The sequence below is a fragment of the Oncorhynchus tshawytscha genome, linkage group LG24 (genome assembly GCF_018296145.1).
Source record: "Oncorhynchus tshawytscha isolate Ot180627B linkage group LG24, Otsh_v2.0, whole genome shotgun sequence".
In the NCBI taxonomy this organism is placed as follows: Eukaryota; Metazoa; Chordata; class Actinopteri; order Salmoniformes; family Salmonidae; genus Oncorhynchus; species Oncorhynchus tshawytscha.
This window is the reverse complement of record NC_056452.1, coordinates 27,169,562-27,182,200: the sequence shown is the minus strand read 5'-3', so window position 1 is coordinate 27,182,200 and position 12,639 is coordinate 27,169,562. Positions and strand designations below refer to the sequence as shown.

Genomic DNA, 12,639 nt, shown 5'->3' with positions numbered 1-12,639 from the left:
AAAGTTGTCCGTGATGATTTTTGAAAACACTACCGTTGGCATGCTGGACGTTCACCCATTCACCCCGACTAACCAACCTACTTTCATTTTTGCCTTAATTAACCTCCTGTCTTATGTAACCATACCAAACATAACATATCATACTAATTTGAGTTTCCTGGATTTACAACTTACTATGTTACGTCTAGCCTATGAGACCAGGCTGCTCTGAGAAACTGCTTCTTACACTGAGCTGAGCCGTCTTTTGAGAAGCCTGGCATATTGTAGACACCTCCAGAAGGACACTGACTCCGTTCCACTCAGCCTCTCAGCCGGTCTCCCTCTTCCTGGTCTCTACCTCCACCCTGTATGATCCTGACAAACCGTCTTCTGCCTCCTCCATCAGGATGAAGAACCAAAAGAAAAAGAGAGGGTTTATTTTTCTCTTAGTCTTCTTGGTTACTCTTCCTCCCTCGTTGGGTAGGTTTTTATTTTCTCTGTCCTGGTCTTTGTCTTGATATTGGGAGTTCACTGGGTTTTCTTGACCTTCTTTTAGATAATACCATTTCCTTAACCTCTTTTGACTTTGAACTGTCTTGTTTCTCTCTGCTTTCCTGCCGTTTCAGGAAGTGAGTACAATAATTCAAATGGAATATTCAGAGAAATAGGACCACAGGTGTCAGAAGTATTGAATGGATTATGACAGCATGTGTTATAATTTCTGTACTGTATAAAAGTCTACTCGTTATCCATAGATTGTCATCTATCTTTTTTTTTAGCGATTGTGAATAAGCTTGACAGTGCTGTTTTTGTTATAAGTGACACATTTCGATTCATTTGTTTTTTCTCCACCAGGGCAAACGTCAGACTATGCTCCCTATTTCTACGACAAAGGACCGAGCAGCACCAATGGGAATATGGCTCTCTTCAGTATCTCAGAAGACACACCAGTCGGTAAGTGTTGTGAACAATTAAATAAATGAGATGATTATTTAATATAATTATTCAATTGAGTCAGTGAAGTTGTGAATTGATAATATACAGTATGTCATGTGGTTTACAAATAGCTAAATTAAAAGAAATTAAAAGAAATTAAATTAAAATCACAGTGTGATGGATTTTGTTTCAAGAACAGTGTTAAACAGTAGCTAAGGATCAGACCTGGGTTCAAATACTATTTGTAATCATTTCAAGGAGATGATGTGTGCTTCGTTGAGCTTGCCTAGCTTCGTTGACCAACAGAATAGTCCCAAAACTGCAAACCCTGCACTCCATGCAGGCGAGAGCAAACACTCAAAAATATTTGAAAGATTTCAAATAGTATTTGAACCCAGGTCTGCTTGTGATGGACTAATCAGTGATCACTTGAGCAACGTTGAGCCTTAGATTTATCACCATAATGCCCTGCAGAGGACGGTGACTCGCGCTAACAAGCTTAGCCAGGGAAAACAATAACGAGGCAGGGGTGGCTGTCAACAATAGGAAAAACAATCAGAAAATACTACGGAATGCAACATTTCCAGGTTTTCCAGAAATCCCACTTGGAGGTATACCCAGATTTCCTGCTTGTTCCTGGATTTCTCGAAAACCTGGGTTTTTGGGAAAGGTACACCTCAGAATTCCTATTCCTAAACAACTATGTCCAGGTCAGGTTAATGGTGCTGTAGGATATGCTCTCCTGTACAACTGGAGGTAGAGATGGTTTACCTTTCATGTATTTGATAGGTAATGTTATTACCAAATTCGGTAACACTTTAATATTTGAAGAGTAGCTACATAAAGACTTCATCACACATTCATAAGCATTCATAACTCATACATAAGCATTCATAACACATTCATAAGCATTCATAACACATTCATAAGCATTCATAACACATCCATAAGCATTCATAACAGATTCATAAGCATTCACCACCCATTCATAAGCATTCATAACACATTCATAACCCATTCATAAGCATTCATAACACATTCATAAGCATTCATAACACATTCATAACCCATCCATAAGCATTCATAACACATTCATAATCATTCATAACCCATTCATAAGCATTCATAACACATTCATAACCCATTCATAAGCATTCATAACGCATTCATAACGCATTCATAACAGATTCATAAGAATTCATAACACATTCATAACCCATTCATAAGCATTCATAACACATTCGTAATAATTCATAACCCATTCATAAGCATTCATAACACATTCATAACCCATTCATAAGCATTCATAACGCATTCATAACACATTCATAACACATTCATAACCCATTCATAAGCATTCCTAACACATTCATAACCCATTCATAACAGATTCATAAGCATTCATAACACATACATAAGCATTCATAACACATACATAAGCATTCATAACGCATTCATAACGCATTCATAACAGATTCATAAGCAGGTGCTATCTCTGTCTCTAACCTTACAGGAACACAGGTATATATCCTAAATGGCACTGACCCAGAGGGGGATGCCGTGTGGTTTGGCCTGACCTTTGAGAAGGGCACCAGAGAATACCTGAGAGTGGACCCCAAATCAGGAAACATAACTCTCATTCAGGAACTAGACAGAGAGGTGAGTGTAATGCAGGGAGCTTTGAGAAAACGATATCTCTGGTAATCTCAGCAACCCAGAACCAAGTCTGCCGTCTGTCGCCAGAGACTATCATTAACCCCTAGTACCGGATGTGCTATTTAGAGTGCTGTTAAAATCATGTTCTTTGTTTTGTCAGAAACAAGGTGAAATCTCAGCTCTCGTTAGCATAACAGATGGCCGGAATAAGGTGAGCTGAGCTTTGACAACAACATTCGTCGCTTCAAATGTATAGGCCTATACACATACCAAATAATCATACCTGGCTTCTCAGCCGGGCTGTTGTGATGTCATCTGTTTGTTCCTTCCTTTAGGTTGCCGAGACGATACGGGTGTTTGTCACCGATGCCAATGATGAAGAACCAGAGTTCCAGAACCTGCCTTTCGCCGTAGACGTCCCAGAGGTCAGTGTTAAACCCTCATCGCCATACAGACAGCTCTGTCTTTGGTTTAAAAGGTCTTTAGAGATAATGTTAAGTGATAACGACAGAGATGTCAATACTGGTATCATGTTTTTAGACATAATGTTAAGTGATAACGACAGAGATGTCAATATTGGTATCATGTCTTTAGAGATAATGTTAAGTGATAATGACAGAGATGTCAATACTGGTATCATGTCTTTAGAGATAATGTTAAGTGATAACGACAGAGATGTCAATATTGGTATCATGTCTTTAGAGATAATGTTAAGTGATAATGACAGAGATGTCAATACTGGTATCATGTCTTTAGACATAATAGGGTGTCACTACCCCAGGGGCCTGTCTGACATGCTGGCAAGTAATGACACCGTTATTAAAGTCTAAGCAGATATGTACTAGATAAGTAAGTGCACAGGCACTTATCTAGTACACATTATGTTTAATGTCAAATGTCATCCATGTCTGTGTCATCTGCAGGACACTCCAGCTGGAAGCAGCATTTACAGAGTGCAAGCCGTGGATAAAGACATGGGCTCTGGAGGCAGTGTCACCTACTACTTACAGGTGAACAACGTCCATTGATCACTAAAGAAGAAGAAAATGGTCTGAAACAGGAAGGGAGTATATGAACCCTCAAATAGAACAATATCATTTTGTTTTGTTGCTACGTGTGTCATAATGAACACAGTCCTGGTCTGCCAGAGGGTTCAGGGTTAGCTCTAATGTTATACAGTCTATACGAAGGATCCACTGTCATACTGTAGATGAATGGTAAGGCCACATGTCTTTAATCAACACAGGAAGTGAACCATCCTCTGAGAGAAAACCATTCTTTTTTTTTTACACTGGAGTGGAGGCAGGAAATGGTGTTACTTTAGTGGATTACATTTAAATTACATTTCAGCAAGGTGTCGAGGGCTTAGCTGGAGCTTAGGGCTGCTTTTGGCCATCAGCAAGCAAACAGCCGTTGGCACCGTTCATATGTTGACTGGGAGATTCACAAAGCAGATTCTGGAGTCTAAAACCATCCTGATGATTTTAGATATCTGAAAGAACAACAGCAGAAAATGGTTGAACGGCTGAAATGTGACGTTTTATCCCTCTTCAGGCCTGGATTTGATGTGTGATGTGGTCTTGGTTGTACTTCAGGTGTATTTGAAATGTCATTGACACTAAACAGTTAATTGAATGGCGAGTGCTTAGTTAGATCTGTCTAGATCTCAGTGTACATCATCACAACGAAGGGTTTTACTGATGGTCCTGTGTCTGTTCACAGGGAACTCCTACTACCAAGTTCACCATCGACGGCCACAGTGGGGTCCTGCGGATCAAACCAGGCGAGACGCTCGACTTTGAGACGACAACGTTACACTTTGTGACGGTGGTTGCCAAGGTTAGATGGCGGCTAGCTATGTGTCAATCAATCAATGTCATTTTTATGAAGCCCTTTTTTATACAGCAGTTGTCACAAAGTTCTTTACAGATACCCAGCCTAAAACCCCAAACAACAATGTGTCATCCCAATGTTTCAGCCCAATGTGTCATCCCAATGTGTCATCCCAATGTGTCATCCCAATGTGTCATCCCAATGTCTCATCCCAATGTCTCATCCCAATGTGTCATCCCAATGTGTCATCCCAATGTGTCATCCCAATGTTTCATCCCAATGTGTCATCCCAATGTGTCATCCCAATGTTTCATCCCAATGTGTCATCCCAATGTGTCATCCCAATGTGTCATCCCAATGTGTCATCCCAATGTCTCATCCCAATGTCTCATCCCATCCCAATGTGTCATCCCAATGTTTCATCCCAATGTGTCATCCCAATGTTTCATCCCAATGTGTCATCCCAATGTGTCATCCCAATGTGTCATCCCAATGTGTCATCCCAATGTGTCATCCCAATGTTTCATCCCAATGTGTCATCCCAATGTCTCATCCCAATGTCTCATCCCAATCTGTCCTCTCCTCTGAGCCTTGGGGGAGGGAAGCTTTTCTTCTATTTCTGTTCTCTATGAGTCCTGGGGGAGGGAAGCTTTTCTTCTATTTCTGTTCTCTGAGTCCTGGGGGAGGGAAGCTTTTCTTCTGTCTCTATCCTCTTCTCTGATCCCTGGGGGAGGGAAGCTTTTCTTCTGTCTCTATCCTCTTCTCTGATCCCTAGGGAAGGGGAAGCTTTTCTTCTGTCTCTACCCTCTTCTCTGATCCCTGGGGAGGGAAGCTTTTCTTCTGTCTCTATCCTCTTCTCTGAGCCCTGGGGAGGGAAGCTTTTCTTCTGTCTCTATCCTCTTCTCTGATCCCTGGGGAGGGAAGCTTTTCTTCTGTCTCTATCCTCTTCTCTGAGCCCTGGAGAGGGAAGCTTTTCTTCTGTCTCTATCCTCTTCTCTGATCCCTGGGGAGGGAAGCTTTTCTTCTGTCTCTATCCTCTTCTCTGATCCCTGGGGAGGGAAGCTTTTCTTCTGTCTCTATCCTCTTCTCTAATCCCTGGGGAGAGAAGCTTTTCTTCTGTCTCTATCCTCCTCTCTGAGCCCTGTGGAGGTTGAAGGGCTGGGGGTCCCTCTGTCTTTAAGCCTCAGGGGGAGGATCAGCTCCTCTCCTCCATCCGTCTCTAAGCTCTCGGGGAGGGTCTGCCCAGATTATTTAAGGCCACACTACGGCTCGGCCCTTGATCCCACACCATGGCAGTTGATTGACTAATTGTCTTGTGTGAAGGAGCATGTTGTTTAGGCCCTTTACTGTATGTTGAGTGTATTTTCATGGGAGCCAGATTCTGAAGTTCACACACAAATAGAAAGCTGTTGAAATTCACATATCTAGCAGATGGAGATGTGTGACACTGAGTTCTCAGCCTGAAGTGTCGCTCCTTTCGCAATTGAAGAAGGCCTTTTTCTTTAGGGCGATGGAGGAGGTGGTACTCCTCACTAAGCAAACAGTGTTACAGCCTTCCACACAGAGTATTTAAATTTTTTGGTATTTAATTAGGCAAGTCAGTAAGAACAAATTCTTATTTACAGCCTACTGGGGAACAGTGAGTTAACTGCTTTGTTCAGGGGCAGAACGACAGATGTCAGCTCAGGGATTCGATTCGATCCAGCAACCTTTCAGTTACTGGTCCAACGCTTTAACCACTAGGCTACCTGCCGCCTTGTTTAACTTATGCAAACAGTACTGTTGCTTCGCAATGGTTTTTAGCGCTAAATAATCAGTCAGCACATGAGTCGTCGTCCAATGTCTAACCTTCTGTTGTATCCATCAGGATGGGGGCGGGCAGTACAAAGGGAAGCATCAGGTGTTGACATCTACAGCCACCATAACCATCAACGTCCTTGACGCCCAAGACACTCCTCCAGCCTTCGTTGGAACTCCTTACTTTGGCTACGTCTACGAGGTCTCAGTTCCTGTAAGTACAACACAACCTTACTTTGGCTACATCTACGAGGTCTCACTTCCTGTAAGTACAACACAACCTTACTTTGGCTACATCTACGAGGTTTCACTTCCTGTAAGTACAACACAACCTTACTTTGGCTACATCTACGAGGTCTCACTTCCTGTAAGTACAACACAACCTTACTTTGGCTACATCTACGAGGTCTCACTTCCTGTAAGTACAACACAACCTTACTTTGGCTACATCTACGAGGTCTCACTTCCTGTAAGTACAACACAACCTTACTTTGGCTACATCTACGAGGTCTCACTTCCTGTAAGTACAACACAACCTCCTTACTTTGGCTACATCTACGAGGTCTCACTTCCTGTAAGTACAACACAACCTTCTTACTTTGGCCACATCTACGAGGTCTCACTTCCTGTAAGTACAACACAACCTTCTTACTTTGGCCACATCTACGAGGTCTCACTTCCTGTAAGTACAACACAACCTTACTTTGGCTACATCTACGAGGTCTCACTTCCTGTAAGTACAACACAACCTGATGATCCTCTGGTCTTTCAAACATAGGTTTTAAAACTTTTGGGAACTTTTGCAAGCCATTTCTTCATATTCAATAAATTGAACTTGAATTATTTTGAATATCATGTCGCCGCATTAACATACAGTATGTTCAACTGATGTTTTGGAAAACTTTTCCAGGCCATTTCTTTATGATTTATAATTTGTATTTGCAGGGTTCTGAAATAGCCACTGTGTTTGCCAAAGATGGTGACGAAGGAAACCCTAACCCTATTCATTACTCTATTACCAATGGTAAGTTACACACACACACACACACACACACACACACACTTACTTCACAAACTGCGCCATGATTCACATACTACGGTGATGTTCTTACCTTTCTCCTCCTTCAGGTAGTGAGGATGTCTTCACCATCAATAGCACAACTGGTTGTATCAGCCTAACAACTTATCCAGTCACGCTGAGGAATGAATTATATGAAATCAAAGTCAAGGTAATACAAGCTTTCTTATCCTGTTATTAGTATCAGTGCTCTGTTATTAGTATCAGTGCTCTGTTATTAGTGTCAGTGCTCTGTTATTAGTGTCAGTGCTCTGTTATTAGTATCAGTGCTCTGTTATTAGTATCAGTGCTCTGTTATTAGTGTCAGTGCTCTGTTATTAGTATCAGTGCTCTGTTATTAGTATCAGTGCTCTGTTATTAGTATCAGTGCTCTGTTATTAGTGTCAGAGCTCTGTTATTAGTGTCAGTGCTCTGTTATTAGTATCAGTGCTCTGTTATTAGTATCAGTGCTCTGTTATTAGTGTCAGTGCTCTGTTATTAGTATCAGTGCTCTGTTATTAGTATCAGTGCTCTGTTATTAGTGTCAGTGCTCTGTTATTAGTATCAGTGCTCTGTTATTAGTGTCAGTGCTCTGTTATTAGTATCAGTGCTCTGTTATTACAGTGTTAGTGCTCTGTTATTAGTATCAGTGCTCTGTTATTACAGTGTCAGTGCTCTGTTATTAGTATCAGTGCTCTGTTATTACAGTGTCAGTGCTCTGTTATTAGTGTCAGTGCTCTGTTATTACAGTGTCAGTGCTCTGTTATTAGTATCAGTGTTCTGTTATTAGTATCAGTGCTCTGTTATTAGTATCAGTGCTCTGTTATTAGTATCAGTGCTCTGTTATTAGTATCAGTGCTCTGTTATTAGTATCAGTGCTCTGTTATTAGTATCAGTGCTCTGTTATTAGTGTCAGTGCTCTGTTATTAGTATCAGTGCTCTGTTATTAGTGTCAGTGCTCTGTTATTAGTATCAGTGCTCTGTTATTACAGTGTTAGTGCTCTGTTATTAGTATCAGTGCTCTGTTATTACAGTGTCAGTGCTCTGTTATTACAGTGTCAGTGCTCTGTTATTAGTATCAGTGCTCTGTTATTAGTATCAGTGCTCTGTTATTAGTGTCAGTGCTCTGTTATTAGTATCAGTGCTCTGTTATTAGTGTCAGTGCTCTGTTATTAGTATCAGTGCTCTGTTATTACAGTGTTAGTGCTCTGTTATTAGTATCAGTGCTCTGTTATTACAGTGTCAGTGCTCTGTTATTACAGTGTCAGTGCTCTGTTATTAGTATCAGTGCTCTGTTATTAGTATCAGAGCTCTGTTATTAGTATCAGTGCTCTGTTATTAGTATCAGTGCTCTGTTATTAGTGTCAGTGCTCTGTTATTAGTGTCAGTGCTCTGTTATTAGTATCAGTGCTCTGTTATTACAGTATCAGTGCTCTGTTATTAGTATCAGTGCTCTGTTATTACAGTGTTAGTGCTCTGTTATTACAGTGTTAGTGCTCTGTTATTACAGTGTTAGTGCTCTGTTATTACAGTGTTAGTGCTCTGTTATTAGTGTCAGTGCTCTGTTATTACAGTATCAGTGCTCTGTTATTACAGTATTAGTGCTCTGTTATTACAGTATTAGTGCTCTGTTATTACAGTATTAGTGCTCTGTTATTACAGTATTAGTGCTCTGTTATTACAGTATTAGTGCTCTGTTACATGTTTAGCACATCTTTTTTATTGTCTGATCTCTTTCGCTTGTGTCTCTCTCTCTCTCTCTCTCTGCTTCTCTCTCTCTCTCTCTCTCCTTCTCTTTCTCCTTCACTCTCTCCCTCTCTCTCTCTCTCTCCTTCTCTTTCTCCTTCACTCTCTCTCTCTCTCTCTCTCGCTGTTGCTGCCATTCTCTCTGTCTCTCTGTCTCTGTGTCTCAGGCCACTGAGCTGGGGCCTAGCGAGGAGCTGTTGGACTACAATGCCATGACTATGGTGACGGTTCGAGTGGTGGATCTCAACAACCACCCTCCTACCTTCTACGGAGAGAATGGGCCCCAGAGCCAATTTGAGGTGACCATGTATGAGCACCCTCCAGAGGGGGAGATCCTCAGGGGGCTGAAGATAACGGTCAACGACTCTGATCAGGTATTGGAAGGCAAAGTCTGTTTCCCAAATTGCACCCTATTCCCTATATAGTGCACAACTTTTGATCAGTGCCCTATGGGCCCTGGTTAGAAGTAGTCCGTTATATTGGGTAACATTTCGGATACAACCAGAGACATTCTATTTCCCACCTCTCGTACTTTCATGGAAATTACTCCTTTATGCTTCGTTATAGGCCTTGAGCCTGTCTCCTAAACATGTTTGTTAGCCCAACCCCAGAACACTTGACTGATACTAGGGTATTGATAGCTCCAACGATGACTTTAGTGCTACAATCCACATTGTGTTTTATTAATGGGTGCTGGTTGTATTATATTATGTGATGTATTTGGCCGTAAAAATCTACATTTCATAAAGGATGCTTTCATTAATCCCCACCCCCCACAAAACAGTATGTGACATTATGTAAACCCATTTTAGAAATAAATATCTTAATCCCCATATTCGCCTAATAATACTATTAAGCATCCCAGGAATGTCAATAGTTAATTTAGATTAAGATGGCTGTCATTATCATCATTATCATCATTATCATCATTATGTCATTGTTCCCAGAATTCTCGTCTGCAATTTTTTACATTATATAATAATTGTATCCATTGACAGTTTTTTTTCCCCCTCAGCCCATTAGATAGATTAAAATGATTGTTGTCAAACAGAGGTCAGAGATCTTGGTATCTGCCATGAATGTTGTCATAGATGGCATATTCATGTAGGTGTGTGTTTTCTCTGACAGGGGGCGAATGCTAAATTTAAACTGAGATTGGTAGGGCCTGGTCGTGTACTCAGAGTGGTGCCACAGACGGTCCTAAATGAAGCACAGGTCACCGTCATCATTGAAGACTCTGCTGCCATTGACTATGAAAAAGGCAAATCCTTAACATACAAGGTATTTCACACCATTTTCAGCTGCATTTACAGTACCAGTCAAAAGTTTGGACACACCTACTCATTCAAGGGTTTTCCTTTAAAAAAAAAAAACTATTTTCTACATTGTAGAATAATAGTGAAGACATCAAAACTATGAAATAACACATGGAATCATGTAGTAGCCAAAAGTGTTACACAAGTAGCCACCCTTTGCCTTGATGACAGCTTTGCACACATGGCATTCTCTCAACCAGCTTCACCTGGAATGCTTTTCCAACAGTCTTGAAGGAGTTCCCACATATGCTGAGCACTTGTTGGCTGCTCTGTGTCTCACAAAGACACAGCGGTTGGAACCAAAAATCTCAAATTTGGATTTCCACCGGTCTAATGTCCATTGCTCGTATTTCTTGGCCCAAGCAAGTCTCTTCTTATTATTGATGTCCTTTAGTAGTGGTTTCTTTGTAGCAATTCAACCATGAAGGCCTGATTCACACAGTCTTCACCGAACAGTTGATGTTGAGATTTGTCTGTTACTTGAACTCTGAAGCATTTATTTGGGCTGCAATTTCTGAGGCTGGTAACTGTCATGAACTTATCCTCTACAGCAGAGGTAACTCTGGGTCTTCATGAGAGCCAGTTTCATCATAGAGTTTGATGGTTTTTGCGACTGCACTTGAAAAAACTTGAAAAGTTCTTGAAATGTTCTGTATTGACTGACCTTCATGTCTTAAAGTAATGATGGGCTGTCGTTTCTCTTTTCTTATTTATTGAGCTTTTCTTGACATATTATGGTATTTTACCAAATAGGGCTATGTTCTGTATATCTTCTACCTTGTCACAACACAACTGGCTCAAACGCATTAAGAAAGATAAATAAATTCCACAAATTAACTTTTAAATTAACAAATTAACTACCTCATGAAGCTGGTTGAGAGAATGCCAAGAGTGTGCAAAGCTGTCATCAAGGCAAAGGGTGGCTACTTTGAAGAATCTAAAATCGAAAATATATTTAGATTTAACACTACATGATTCCATATGTGTTATTTCATTGTTGTGATGTCTTCACTATTATTCTACAATGTAGAAAATAGTACAAATGAAGAAAAACCCTGGAATGAGTAGATGTGTCCAAACTTTTGACTGGTACTCCATGACAAACTGGAATAACAAATATTTGATCCGAAAATGGACAATGTAGATTGGATATGATTTTATTTTGATGGTACAGAAATTACTAGGTATTTACTAAGAAATTACAATGGTAATTATACAGTTAGAAATTACAATGGTAATTATACAATAAAAAATTACAATGGTAATTATACAGTTAGAAATTACAATAGTAATTATGCAATAAGTAATTACAATGGTAATTATACAATAAAAAATTACAATGGTAATTATACAGTTAGAAATTACAATGGTAATTATACAATAAAAAATTACAATGGTAATTATACAGTTAGAAATTACAATAGTAATTATGCAATAAGTAATTACAATGGTAATTATGCGGTAAGAAATTACATTGGTAGTTATACAGTAATAACCTATGACTTATAAAATAATAATAATTTAGCAGATTCTTTTATCCAAAGTCACTTAAAGTAGCGCTTCCATATATTTTGTATTTTTGACCCCAGTGGGAATCTAACCCACAACTCTGGCATTGCAGGCATCATGCTCATTCCTTCAACAATTCTTTACTATAGTATAACAGCAAGAATAGCAGTGAGTATTTTATGGATTTAACATAACATTTTCCTCTACCAGTTACTGGCTGTGGAGATTGACACCCCTGAGAGGTTCAGTGCGACGGCTGATATTGTGATTCACCTTTTGGACACCAATGACAACACTCCCAGGTTCACCTCAGAGTATTACATGGCACGTATCCCGGAGAACTCCCCCGGAGGCTCCAACGTTGTGTCTGTCACCGTAAGTACATCTGGATTATTCAACTCTACACAAACATCACTGCCACCAGAATATGATTATGTAATATCCCAACAATAATCCACCGATAGATGGATATTAATGGTTATGGGTAATTGGAAGCGAAGAGGAAGCAGGGATTTCCAGCTTGAGGGATTTCCACAAAATGCCCGTAGAGACGTAATGCTTATATGATTGACTTTCTCCATACAATACTCAACTATGGAACCAGATTCAATAAATGCAAATAAATTTATTGAAACAACAATAATAGGAAAAAACAATACTCCAATATCAATTTTATTTCAATGTTGTTATCTGTATTTATTTTGGGATGAATCTGCTTCCATACTACGAGTATTTATAATGTTACACTACTAGTAGTTACCCTTTAGCAGGAATTAGAGTTGGTGAGAAGGAAACATTTCTTTAGGGTCA

General features: G+C 40.0%; 1 protein-coding gene across 2 annotated transcripts in view; it reads left to right on the top strand.

Annotated features, from left to right (window-relative positions):
* The first annotated feature begins 257 nt into the window (after positions 1-257).
* The window catches only part of LOC112235720 (cadherin-related family member 1-like), a 28,076-nt gene continuing 15,694 nt past the window's right edge, over positions 258-12,639 (top strand). For both annotated transcript variants that reach the window (XM_042305595.1, XM_042305596.1), the window contains exons 1-14: positions 258-459; positions 606-608; positions 835-933; positions 2,429-2,574; positions 2,732-2,782; positions 2,907-2,996; positions 3,495-3,581; positions 4,294-4,410; positions 6,272-6,415; positions 7,147-7,225; positions 7,330-7,430; positions 9,172-9,378; positions 10,133-10,285; positions 12,040-12,204. In XM_042305595.1, coding sequence (XP_042161529.1) covers positions 387-459; positions 606-608; positions 835-933; positions 2,429-2,574; positions 2,732-2,782; positions 2,907-2,996; positions 3,495-3,581; positions 4,294-4,410; positions 6,272-6,415; positions 7,147-7,225; positions 7,330-7,430; positions 9,172-9,378; positions 10,133-10,285; positions 12,040-12,204 — 1,515 coding nt within the window. In that variant the 5' untranslated portion in view covers positions 258-386. The remainder of the gene's footprint in view (positions 460-605; positions 609-834; positions 934-2,428; positions 2,575-2,731; positions 2,783-2,906; positions 2,997-3,494; positions 3,582-4,293; positions 4,411-6,271; positions 6,416-7,146; positions 7,226-7,329; positions 7,431-9,171; positions 9,379-10,132; positions 10,286-12,039; positions 12,205-12,639) is intronic.